This window comes from Pyxicephalus adspersus, chromosome 4, assembly GCF_032062135.1.
Source record: "Pyxicephalus adspersus chromosome 4, UCB_Pads_2.0, whole genome shotgun sequence".
NCBI lineage: Eukaryota > Metazoa > Chordata > Amphibia > Anura > Pyxicephalidae > Pyxicephalus > Pyxicephalus adspersus.
This window is the reverse complement of record NC_092861.1, coordinates 11,581,118-11,594,682: the sequence shown is the minus strand read 5'-3', so window position 1 is coordinate 11,594,682 and position 13,565 is coordinate 11,581,118. Positions and strand designations below refer to the sequence as shown.

The following is a 13,565-nucleotide window of genomic DNA, read 5'->3' as shown; positions in this document are numbered from 1 at the left end:
CTCCTTGTCCATGCTGTGACAGCAATGTACTGACTGTATCACTCCCGTAAAAAGGATTATTCCATCTGATCCATAAGATAATAACAGAGAGTAAAAATATTAAAAGGTAAATGCTGTTATGTTCCTGATGAAGCAGACTTGCTCTGTGAAACGCGTCGAAGAACTAAATGCCTATATATATATGATTGCAGAGCTACTGAGATTTATGTAATGTTTTTATTAATGTTTTATATTGGAAGCTTTAGTAAACTTTTAATATACATTAGATTCAAGAAATTGCTTTGATAAAATGCCTTAAAAGTCCCATTAACACTCACCTTGTTTGTTTATACATTGACTTATAGGGATGTGACATAAGTTATGAATTGTGCGTAAAATCCTAAAGAGTTGTCTACACTGTCATATATAAATATATATTATGAATATTTGATATCCAATCTGAACATTTCATTTGTCCAAATCCTGTTTCAAAAAAGGACTCATATGGAGGAATCCACAAAGTAATACCTACTTTTTGGGCTGCTGGTTTGGATTTCCTTAGACTTTAACCCAAACCGATCAAACTTTTTAGAAGTTCACTCATTCAAAAAAAAAATTGATTTTGCCTAGGCACAGGGTAGAGCTGTATTGTCCTGGCAGATACGTTAGCTGGCACAGGCAGGAAACAGGATTATTTTGTGATCTTTATTGATTTGTATATTTATAATTACACAGTATTTATATAGCACCATCATATTACACAGCACTGTACAAAGTCCATAGTCATGCCACTATTTGTCCCGCAAAGGGGCTCACAATCCAATGTCTTTACCATAGTCATATGTCTTTATCACAGTCTAAGGACAATTTTTGGGGGGAAGCCAGTTAACCTAACTGCATGTTTTTTGGAATGTGGGAGGAAACTGGAGTACCCACAGGAAAACCCATGGGGAGAACCTGCAAACTCCATGCAGATACTGTCCAGGCCAAGATTCAAACCTGGGACCTAGTGCTGCAAAGGCCAGAGCTCTTACCTCATAGCCACCATGCTATATTTAAATTTTATCAATGATTATTATATTAAAAATAATCAGTTTTCAGCATATCATGTCATTGTTCACTTTTATTTTCATTTTCTTCATTTATTTCAGTTTTACATATAAATATGCAATTATTATTACCAATCTGGGGGTCTTATTGATCACTATATGGTAATTTATGACTACATTTCATTAAAAAAAAGTTTTCTTTTTGAACATATTAAACTGGGAAATCCGGTTCAAAATTTTCTTCCTCTATTTCTTGCCAGTTCACTTTAATTGCGAGGAATTGCACAAATCTCATGTTTCATTGGAGGGGTTGTAAAGCCAACATCACCTGTGAGGTCTAGTTTTGCTCCAGGTGGAGCCTGGAAGGTGAAGTTTTGCAGCAATGTTGTAAAAAAGATGAACAGCTCCATTTTAGCTAAGGTGTCTCCAGCACAACTTCTCTTACCTTGGTGAAGAAAAGAAAAACAAAATCATTATAGAAATAGAGGTAAAGGCAGAATATTTTACAGGTATTATAGGACATTTCCATCTTTGTGTCCCTCTGGGTTTTCAACACTAGTTAGAAAATATTTCATGCTTGCCCCTAAGGATGAAGTTTAGGTTTCAGCCTTCCTTGGTTTTAAATGTAATACTGCTTCTTTGTTCCACAATAAGCCCAATCACCCACATCATTTTGGGGACCAAAGGTAAGGAAGAGGCCTTGTCTCTCAACACTGGGACCCACCAATGTTGCTTCAAGGCATGGGAGCTGTTATGGCAATAGAAAGAGGGGGGGTGAGCATTAATTCTTGAATAATGGTCTGGTTAAAATCCTAAGGGGGCTTTACCATTTAAATAAAAAAATAGCAACTCGTACAGCTTTTGTCCATTCCCAGGAAAATTTAAAGGAGTTATGTATGGTAATGGTTCCCTTTCAGCTGCATGAAAATACTCTCTGTCTACCGATTGTTAACTTTTCATTTTTTTGCACATTAGTATATGTTTCTTATAGCTTTGCTGGGCCCCCTCCCTGCCTTTTTGGGCAGAATCTGGGTGCAATATTTGTTAGTCTTATACTATAGTAGGGTTTCACCTTAAATCACCCTAAAGATTTGGTTAACATAAAAGGGCATTGAATGAAGCTTTTAGGAACTATACCTGGCCATAATCAGACACCTTACCTGGTTACAGACAAGCAGGTATACAGCTAAGATGAACACCCAGCACAATAGAAATCAAAGGTTCCGAGGACACAGCTCAGCACATGTATAGAGGGGTCAACAAAAATTTTAGGAGGCCAAATGGTTATTATGTCAGGAACATCTTTTGAGTTGATTATCCAAAATCCATGCTTACCAGACATGACAGAATAGCTACACTTTTGGGATATAAGTCTTCCATTCTTCCATGCCATAAAACTGGGAAGCTGTTTGTAACCTTTGCATGGTTGGTCACAGTCGCCGCATATGTGGCATGCTTTGGTTTATCTTCATTGATTTACTCACCAGCAGAAAATGGTATAAAAGCTTCATTAAAAACAAAATTTCCCTTAGAGTCCAGAAAATGTTGAGGGTAAAACTCATATGGTTTTTCAAAGTGATCTTTGTCTCGTAGGACGGAGTATAGTAAGGGGATCACTTGTGTTCCCTGCAAGATGAATGGGATATTTGGATGAATCATAAAAAATGGGTGTTATTAGTTGAATGATCAACATTTCTTTACCACTCCTTTCCACCCTCCTGCATTTTGTAGCTAATTTGATTTTTTTCATTTGATTGATTTTCTAACTTGTTTTTAATGTAGGAGGTCTAATCCTAGATTCACCTGCAATGGCTCTCAGCTACCTCCACATTTAAAATGTCTTGTGTATTAATGTATGAGAGGTACTAAGAGGTTTTCACAGCCACCATAACTGACTGTAAAATGAAAACTAACTGATAATCATATAGAGGGGGAATTGCCCATAACATATTAATGATAACCCCTTCCCAATTGTTCTATCTACTCCGAAAAATGTATTAGGCAGTTTATGGCTTGTTGCTTTCACCCATATGAATGTGTTTGAGTTTGGAAAATGGCCACTGACTTGAATACTGCGTCCTAGGAGGAAGGTGAAAAGTCCGCATATAAAGTAGCATTTGTTGGATTCAATGAGGGTACAGAGCCAGGGGAGCACTTTAAAGACAAGTTATGGTCTGATTGTATGTGGGGATTGGGGGAGGCTGGGGATAGGTGTGTAGCTATAAAACCTGTCACTTTGCCCTGAATAGTAGAGATATACTTAGTGGACACTAATTCTCTCCCTGTCTCCTCCCTAACAATGCTCAAGGTGAGAAAACTTCACATTTAGAATGCCTGGAAACTGTAGTGCATATGTTAAAAAAGAAGACCCTTACAGGGAAAACATTAAAGAAGAGGTTGCGGAGATCAAACAGGCCACATACTACATATAGAGTAATTTTACTTGTGACAAAACTTTGCTGAAACAGAAAATCTCAATTTGGTATATTCAGTTGCTTGGTGATGAAGCATTGTGTCTTACTTATTGACACCAATTTATTTTCCCAAAATGGCAAATGTATCATGAAAGGTATGGCGAATAAAAATCATCCATTTCACTCATACCCAATTTCTAAATATTTAGCAGGAACATTTACTACCCCAAGTATCACCACAGGCTACCCCTCCTTCCCAGAAATTTCTACTACAGTCCCTTTGCTCCATCATTCCATCAAGTACTTAGCAGCCTTCCCATTTCTCTTTGGAGTGAGTTTTGCTCCCTCTCTGAGAAATAACTCAGCAGCTCTGCATTACTGATTCCCTTTTACAACATTGACTCAAATGTCTTCCAGCTTTCTAATATCTGTATCCATAAAGCGGGAGATAAGGGAGGAAAGAGCAAAGGGAGCTGAACTGCAAAAGAGGACAACTTCCCAACTCTATCCAAAATTCTTAAAAAAGTTTGGGATAGAGTTGGGAGTTAAACAAATTGGTCAATAAATTTGATAGCACACTAGGCACTCCACTTAAAGAAGTAATTCTGTGTCATTATAATCCATTATATGCTTTATTGGTATGTTATTTTTACCCTCCATGTGAGTAACACTTCTTTTCTTTTCAGAGTAGTTCATATTTAATATATTAGTACTGAATGAAGGAAAAAATGTGATACTTACTTTGGGTATAAAAAATCCTTTGAATGTCACATCTTGAGTTGTGGAACGAGGAACGTTCGTTGGCGCAATGTTGCCAAACCTTTGGATTTCATGGATAACGGCATCAGTATATGGCATTTCTTTTCTGTGTATGAGTCGAGGCTCCCCAGATCCAATGACTTTTTCAATTTCTTTCTGAACATTTTCTGGTATTGAAATGGAGACATTTGGTATGTAGAGTAGACACATTCTTTGTGACTTAGCCTATCATATATGCAGTTACTAAGGAGTTTTTTTATGTGACTGGGAAGATTGGGGTGAATGAGCGCTAATCAAAGAAAAAAGCAAAAAAAAAAAAATATCACCTACTTTGGATTTCTGGGTATTTCATCATCAGCAGAAGACCCCATCGGAGTGTGGTGGATGTTGACTCCATCCCAGCAGTGAACAAGTCTGTCAGTAGAACTGTTAGATTTTCATCATTAAAATATAGTTCGGGATTTGGCTTTTCCTAAAATTAATATAATACAGAGTATATTATATTTGCTAAATTCTATCTTTTCAGGTTCCAAAAATTTACTGTGCTAAAACAACCACCTATCCAAATAACTTCCTTGTTTTCTGGTGCTAAATTGGCTTAAAACATAACAATGTATAAATAAGGTTCAACAAGTCTACTATTTATATTTATCTAGCAAAAAGAATGGGGCAGGTAATACAAGAAAATAAAACTGCAGAAAAAGTGTTGTTCTAATGTTACTCTAAAGACAGAAGCCCCAGAATGAGTTGTGGAACCCTAGGCTTCCTAAAATGATACACAGATCAAACGTTTAGCAAGAACTTGGAGATAGAAGAAGAATGACTTTATCTGAATGATGACACATAAGAGAACATTGGATGAGCAAGGGAACAGAGAGGGAAACAACAGACTAGACAACAAGAGGTTAGCACGGGAGCTGGACTGGGATACATTCAATTAACCAACAGGTGAATATGAAATGCTCAGCAGATCTAGGGGGTCTGGCAGTAGTGGAGACATGTTGCTCAAATTGTTTGGGAAAAAAGGGGGAAAAAAGAGCTAATACCCACAAAAATGAGATATATAACTTTATGCACCAAATGCCCTTGCATCCCAGTCCTGATTAATTTATCATCTCTGGTAGGACTTCCATGCTGGAGAGGCTGAAACAGGATGGGCATATGGTTTGGCTGAAAGAAATACTGGATAGGGGGACCTCTTAGAATGAGGACTTTTAAAACTGGTGTGGGTGTTCTATGGGATCAAGGGCTTAAGGCTGACCCATGAGTATGTGGCCAGGTGGAGTGCCTGAAAATACAGCTAAGAAGCTCAAGCAACATGAAAGAACATTTTCCACTTTTTGGGCCCTTTCTCGACATAATTTCATAAGTGCATTTTAAGTTCTGAAACCGTTTAAAGGGAACAGGTTTTCTTTACAAATTAAACTTGAGCTAAACTTTTTCCAACTTTTTCAATTTTCAACAAAAATTAGCAGATAGAAGCAAGTGGCTTCTGCATGTGACATACCTCCTTTTGTTTGACAAGGAAGACATCAATTAAATTCCTCTGATCATTGACATCCAACTGATTCCTCTGATTAGTGAAGGTTTCTCTGACAAAGGTATGTATTTCTTTCATATTTGGATTGACTTCTCTATGACTCCCGGGTAGCCATCTGACCAGAGAGGGAAATGCATTGTACAGCTAGGAAAAAATAAGCATATAACAGTCTTCTGATAATGATAATTACCAGAATGAACACACTTTATAGGTCTGTGAAAATATATTTACATTGGGACAAGTGCATTTAGTAAACTGCGTGGACATTGATTTGTAAAAAGTGTGAAAAGATCATCACTTCATCCTATAATGGTCACTCAATGGGTGTACAAAAAATTGAACTTTCTTATTTATATATATAATATATGATATATTTGGATGATAATACCTCTAAGTAAACATAATTTAAAACATAATTTAAAATGTTTCTACCCATTTTTTTTAGACATATTAGGTCTGTAAGGTAAGCCAGCAATTCGATAATGTTGAAGTAAAGACAAACTTACCAACACCATTGGGGAACCCATAATTCTGACATTATCATTGATTATTTTCAGAAGCCTTCTAAGTTTTGGATAGTCATAATCAAAGCGGTGACCAATCAATATGGACACAATGATATTGGCCAAAGCAGCATTCATTATCATGGTATTTTCGAATGGTTTTCCTGAAATACGAGCAAAAATATTACATAACATTTATAGTTTTGTAATAAACATGATGTTTTAGGCATCAGGAGTAGAATAATGTAAAATGATTACAAGCAGAGGAAGAGGTTAAATCTTTTTGTTTTGTAAAGGCAGAATGTTTCTGGGGGGTTAGAACCATAATGTGACCTGTTGCTGGATGTATTTTGATACACATTGCTGCAGACTTCTTATGTCCAGTCAAAGATTTTCAGAAGTTGGTTCCTAAGGGAACTGCTCATGGGTTAGTTGGTTAAGTGAGCTGTGAGGACTCCCTTTGCTATTTTTTTTTTCCAACGAAACAACACGCATGTCTAAGCAAGTGGCTATTTGGGCACAAAAGGGGCCTGAGAAAATGTTCTACCTGAAAGTTACATTAAGGAAGGAATTTTAGCTAAATTTGAAAATTACATATAGAGATGATCTAGCCTGCCCTGCCGAGAGGTAATGAAATAATCAATTATTGGAATTTTAACTTATTTCGTTATTATGAAAAAGTCTGTGATTATCTAGGTCAACCTTTGCAACCTTTTTACCCTGGTGGAACCCTTCAATAAATTTTGAGTTTTTGGAAAATACAACAAAAACTAGCCAGTGGGGAAAAAAATGCCTTCTATATGAATGGTGATCAATAAGAAGAATGACCATTTATGTTGGTGGTCAGGAAGAAGAATGCCTCCTTACATTGGAGATTAATGGGAAAAATGTTTCTTACCATGGTGTTTAGTAGACTGAATGCCACCATTACAGAAAGCTACAAATATAAATGGTGTCATGCCAAATGGCATTCATTCCTGGAACTATGCAGGCACCATCAAATAGTAGGTCAGTCAAAAACATCCTAAGGAATACCTAACAACCCCAGGTAAGTAAGGATAAACTAACAATGGCAAAAAGCAGACAGGCAAATGAATATAAATAGTTGTAGAGGTCCAATGTGTAGAGCACTCTGTGTCCTTGGTACAGATGTAACAATCTTTAGGACGTGAGAATAGTTGATGTTAAGTATCTATACTTGTGTGGATAAGTGCTATTGACAAGTGCTGTTTTTTGCATTTGACTACAACACTGCTCAAACATATGCATGTAAAGTATGTACAATATGTATGTTTCAATATGACCTGTGTGCAACACAACTTGAAACATCAAAATGTCATCCACACCACTGACCTTTGTGGGCTTTAAAAACTTTTATCAAAGTTTGGCACTCTTCAGTGATCTTGTCTTCTATTTTTCTCTTCCCCATCCCAAAATCACGCAGTGTAGAAAGAGTGAATCGTCTCATGGCTTTCCAGTTATTACCATTGGAAAATACAACACCTGAGAGAAAAAACATTATTTTAAAGTGAAATTCCAGTCAAGAAGCGAGCTTCTTTATATCTATAGCATGCAGTCCAGCTGCATATACACTAATAGTATGTATTCAGGGGCATGCCCAACTGCTGAGGACCTGATCTGTTTCTTTTTGTTTCAAACATTCTTTATTTAGGGGTTTTAGGGAGATACAAAATATTGCAAACAGATACCATGCCATATCTGAGTTCATGTATTCCATATTTCCCCTAGATTCTTTCAACTGTAACCAGTAATACCAGGTAGTATGAAACCTCTCATCCGTACCATGGATACTAAAAGTCAGGTCCTCTGTAAGCCTAATCTCAATAATTTGCCAAAACCACAGGGCTAAAATTTGGTTCTGAACTGCTTCTTAAAGCAGAACTTAAGTCAAGACTACCCTCTGCTTTTATTGCATTTCCACACCTTTAAGACTTCTAGGAACAGATTGTTGCCTGGGAATAAATACTCCAAATGGCTAAAGTAACTTGTTTTGACTTTCTCTCGGGCCTCGGTCTGTCCAATGTGAAGATAATAAATGTTTAATGTATATAGAGCAGGGGATAATATTCTAATTCCCAAGCAAACAAACTGGGAAAACAGAGAAACTGACTGTTGTCAGTTGTCGTACAACTTAAGGTTCATTTATGACAGGATAACCTAATAATAAATCAAGGTACAATGTAAACTATAAGCCTCAAAAGGATAATCAAAAAGCTTTGTATATCTCCATTGGCTAATCCAAATCCAAATGATCTCCCGTCTGCTGTTAGTAGATATCATCATAGCCAATTTAGGCTCCTGCATACATAAAATAATAGCACTATCCAGTTTCAAAAAAGCATCTGAGGTGCATTAAAACTTCAGCCTGCAGCATCCTTGGTGGGGTTTATAGGATAAAATGAAAACTGTCTTTCTGAGATATCTTAATGCTACACTGGAACTGCACTTTCACAACTGGGGGTCCTTTTGATCCACAACCTTGTAAACTCATGATAAGAGATGTATCAGCTATTTATTTTTTGTATTTTTTTTTATTGTCATAAAATAGAACTTTGAAAAATTATATATATACCATATCCCCTGGTCATGTCCATAAAAACTGGCACATGTGGTCTTCCAGAAAACTCCTCGGCATGGTTGATCAACGCATCCTTTACCGTCTCATAGCCACATAGTACAACGATTTTTTGAGTTCCGATCTGTAAGCTGTATACTGGTCCATATTTCTCAGCAAGCTGAAAAAACGTTAAGTTTAAGGTAAAAAAAATCTGACTCCAAACATTTTATTGTGTTTATTATCATTAGATTGTGAGCTCCCTTGAGGGACAGCTAGTGATATGGCTATGGGCTTTGTACAGCACTGCATATTATGTAGGTGTTCTATAAATACAGTAAATAAAATAAGTAATTATATCTCAATAATGTATTTAACCACTTGTTTTTACTATGTATATTCACATCTCAGACGTCACTAAAGGTGAATATAGGATTGATGTGCAATTAAACACTTCCATGAGATCATGCATTAGAACATTGCTTCACCGTAGATTAGTTAAAGTGGAACTATACCTTTTTAAAACTCACCTGTCTCTGCTCACCTGCTGCAATCACCTACATTATTTTCTTTCTCCTTCTGCCATTTTAATTGGCCGAGCCAGGATGACATAACGCCCATGCAGGCGTATGGTAGTTCATTTAGTCGAGGCATCCACAGGTGATGCCATGATGTCCCAGGTATCCTCGCTTCCTACACTAAACTGCACAGCTCAATTCATTTTAACAAAAGAGAAGGACCATCAGGCAGGTAAGAATGCTTATTACAGAAGGGACATCGCCTGACCCTTTCTGCAATAAAGCCCTGCTTGATCCCCCATATAAAAGCGGAATTTAAGTTCCAGTTTAATGCAAGCTTATTGTTGCAAAGACAATCACTGTATAAATGAGTATTTATTGTAATTTTATTTAATATTTCAGTACAGTGTAGCCAGGTAAGAATAATAGCATGAGGATTAGGATTTCTTGAGTGCGATTTCCCAATGGCAGTCTTTGTGGTGATTTACTAAATGATTATAGGCTGTCCACATAGGAATGTGCATATCCCATTACAGGGGTTATAGTACTTAGCTTAGTAAATGAGATGATCAACCATTCAATCACTTGCAAGGAAAAATCTAGTTTTGTTAGGTTTTCTTCCATGTACATTTTTACCACATTCACTAAGCTATGTGAATTGTCATGTGCACTGTGGTAATTCACCTCTGGTAAGGGAATAGTCCTAGCAAATCCGTCCCTATCCACTTCTTTACACCAGATTCCATAATAGTTAAAAAAGAAAGAAACTCATCTTTGGGGTTTAAGTACAATAGTGGGGATCTTAAGATTGGGCAGTTTCAATAAAGATAGTGTGACATTTAAATATAATAGTTGTAGATTATTTATTGTACAAACCCAACTAATAAGATACAATAAGATCTGTAGAAATTGTGCTTTATTATAAAGAAATCAGTTTGTGTAGTCCACTTTTTCTAGTCTTTTGATCTGACACGTTTCACAAATAATGCTTCATCAGGGGTAAATAAGATTAGGGTTCATGGAGCATGCATCAATTGGTACAGGATAGGAAGGGTATACCCCAATATGGTTTCCTGAATGTTGTATATCCTATTTGAAGGCAAAGATCAAAGCAAGTCTAAATACAGTTCTCCTAAAAGTTGGAAGCTATATATTCAGATTTTGGTAAAGAACAGGATTAGGGATGTTTATGTCAAGGTAAAGGCTGTTGTCAAAATAATGCTGACCAATGTCAGCTGTAATATAAATACTCAGCAGAGTACTGCCGCATTATAAAGATATTAACAGTTCAGTTTCATTCCATAATACTTTATGCAGTACACTTTAAACTCATTTAAAATCTTACCTCGTGAAATGTTAAGTAAGGTTTTTCCACATTTATAATGTGCATATTTCCAATAACAGGCAAACATAATGGTCCAGGAGGAAAGTTTGGATGAACATTTTTGTTCTGACCAAATAAATAAATTGCCAAACAAACACAGATAAAAACGGAGAGGGCAGCTGTAACTGGATCGATCAAAAACATGATTGCAGTAACACCTGTGGACAAAGAAGAAATGAAAAAAAAATTCAAAAGGGTCAGGTTTCAAAGGTTACATCTGCTATCAAATTATTTAAAATTGTGTGTTGTAAATGTGATCTTTGTTTCAGGGCTAAAAGCTTGAAACCAAAATCCCACATCCCACTAACATGCAGTAAGGGTAATTGGCTTTCCCCCCCAAATTGGTCCTAGACTGTGTTAATGACATATGACTATGGCAGGGACATTAGATTGTGAGCCCCTTGGAAGGACAGTTAGTGACATGACAATAGACTTTGTAAAGAGCTGCGTAATATGTCGGCACTATAAATACTGGAAAATATTACAATAAAGAACACAGCAAGGGCTTTAAAGCAGGATTTCAGACAGTTTCCTACAGGTTAGAAAAACCAAATGTGTGTTTACATTAGAGGGCTGGCAAGATTCTGTTCTAATTTGGATTTTGGAATTTGGAAAGTCCAACTTGGTATAAGTCCTGTTTGGAATTTTGCTTGGTATACAACCTTTGTGCTAGAACTTGTATGGGTCAAAATGAGTCACAACACCACGCGCTCCCCTTATTTACCTCTCTCGAGAGAAAGCCACGACTGCCCCACAGAGTCAGTAAGCCAGTTTCTACCATTCAGTGAACAACCCGCGCTATAACTCTCTGTGAATTACATAACATCTCCTCCTCCTCCATTCGCAGCACCATCCTAGTAGGCACTCGACTCTTCTCAGCAAGGTAAAGGGAGGTTAAATTTTCATTTATTTCATCTAATTGCTTTTGTATTTATGTATTTTAGTACTAAGCAGTGTTTAAATTATTACATTCAGCCCCATCAATGTATAATATCCCAATAACAATAGGATTTTTTTTCAAAGAAATGGATTAATCATTTTCCTTTTATTTGTTATGTGAAAAATTTGTTTGGTATAAGTCCTGTTTAGTATAAGTTCAAGGATCGGGAACAAATTAAGGACTTATACCAAGGTACCACAGTACTAACTCCTTTTTTACAATGATCATAGATACACAGATGAATGATGACTTATTATAAATTGCTCTTACAGCTTGTATAGAATATGTAAATACTTTAGTGTACTGTACATGATTTGAACTCTCTAAAGCTACCAATGAACAATCCTGCCCTAATCATCCAAAAATAACCTTCTTACTCACCTTCTCCTCTAACTTTTTAGTTTGTATTCATTTTGTTGTGTGTGTTTTTTTGTGTCTTAATGTTTTTTTGCTTATGCCTTAAGCCTTTATAAAACCAATATTACCAAGTAATAAAATAATATATACATATAATATATGTAAAATAAGTAACGACAAAGTTACTGCTAAATAAATGGGTCAAAATTAGACATTTGAAAATTATCTGCACGGTTACAAGAACTGATGAGGTCAATTTCCTAGCATGAAAAGTAGAGCAAAGTCCTGTAAGGACCTAAATACTAACAACACAGTTATTGCCTAATGTAACTCTGGGTCCAGGTTATGGACCTCACTTTTTTTCAGGACCCCTGAAAAGGCTCTCTCTGCATGCTTGCCATGAATAGCCCACACTATTACCCTCTTCTTTTTCTACGACTACACCCCTGTGTTTTAAAGCTCTCCAAGGCTGGAGAAGATACACATTAGTGAACTTGGATGGTCCAACAATCACCCAGGCTCACTGATGAAAGTTTATCTTCTCCAGCCTTGGAGAGCTTTAATAAATGAAAAAGAAATAGCATATTTCTGGTCTATATCTTACCTTCTATAGTGGGATTGCAGCTCTGTCCTTGTTTTCGGTCAATCTACTGTTGAAGTAATAGACAATGCCCTTTGGAATGCATTTATTTATCTTACAGGGCAGCCAGAGAGCTTAATTTAAAGAAGCCATGCCAACATGTATTAAAAACAGTCCAAAGCATTTTGCAATAGTTTACAAAAGCTAGATTCACAGGAAAGTTGTATAATCATATAAAGGCGGATTCTTTACTCCAGAAAGGACAGGTGATGTCCCCTATGTAATACAATAACCTGATTACAATTTTTTAATTACACTTATCTGTCCCTTTAGTCACAGGCACTGCTTTCTTACTCCTTCTTCTCTTTCTTGTTTCCATCTTTGTCCTCCTTGATTTACCAGACTCAGGTAGCGAATGCGTCCAGGAGTTCTTTTAATACTGGGGGCAGCCACAGAGGAAGCCAGGATGTGCCGAGTTACCTGGCTTCCTACACTGAGTTGCACATACGGGAGGCATTTTTATCACTGACCACCAACATTAGGGCTATTCTTTTTATTGACCTCCAATGAAAAAGTTATAGCAAGAGTTCTCTAAGATCTAAAAATTAGTTGAGGCTTTTCATGGGTCAAAAAGGTTAAGAAAGGCTTGTCTACAGCAGTGGTCGCCAACCTTTTCTGACCTACCGACCATTAAACTTACAGGCTCCAGACAGCTCATGTGCAGGGAGCCATGTGTCACTCACAGGGGAAGAAACTTCCCCCTAGTGACGTGATGATACAAGAACCTACCCACTCTCCTATTGCAGGTCTGAGCCTGAGACACAACACACACACGGCCCTGAGCCTGCCATCTGTATGGAGAACATGGTACACGGATCTGGCCGGTGTGCCCCCCCCAGTGGGGTCCTTCTCCTGACCCCGCTCTGGGGCGCATCAGCCAGAGTCGAAGACCACCAAAATTTTCTCG

The 13,565-nt window shown here is 37.0% G+C and overlaps 1 protein-coding gene across 1 annotated transcript; it reads right to left on the bottom strand.

Annotated features, from left to right (window-relative positions):
- Positions 1-747: 747 nt before the first annotated feature.
- Positions 748-12,681, bottom strand: LOC140328068 (cytochrome P450 2K4-like). The gene is made up of 10 exons (XM_072407393.1): positions 12,623-12,681; positions 10,683-10,879; positions 8,838-9,000; positions 7,598-7,747; positions 6,248-6,408; positions 5,709-5,885; positions 4,532-4,673; positions 4,184-4,368; positions 2,513-2,654; positions 748-1,473 (listed from the first exon to the last, which is right to left on the bottom strand). The coding sequence occupies exons 2-10, from the start codon at positions 10,863-10,865 to the stop codon at positions 1,295-1,297; spliced, it is 1,482 nt and encodes a 493-aa protein (XP_072263494.1). The 5' UTR covers positions 10,866-10,879; positions 12,623-12,681; the 3' UTR covers positions 748-1,294.
- Between the last annotated feature and the right edge of the window lie 884 nt (positions 12,682-13,565).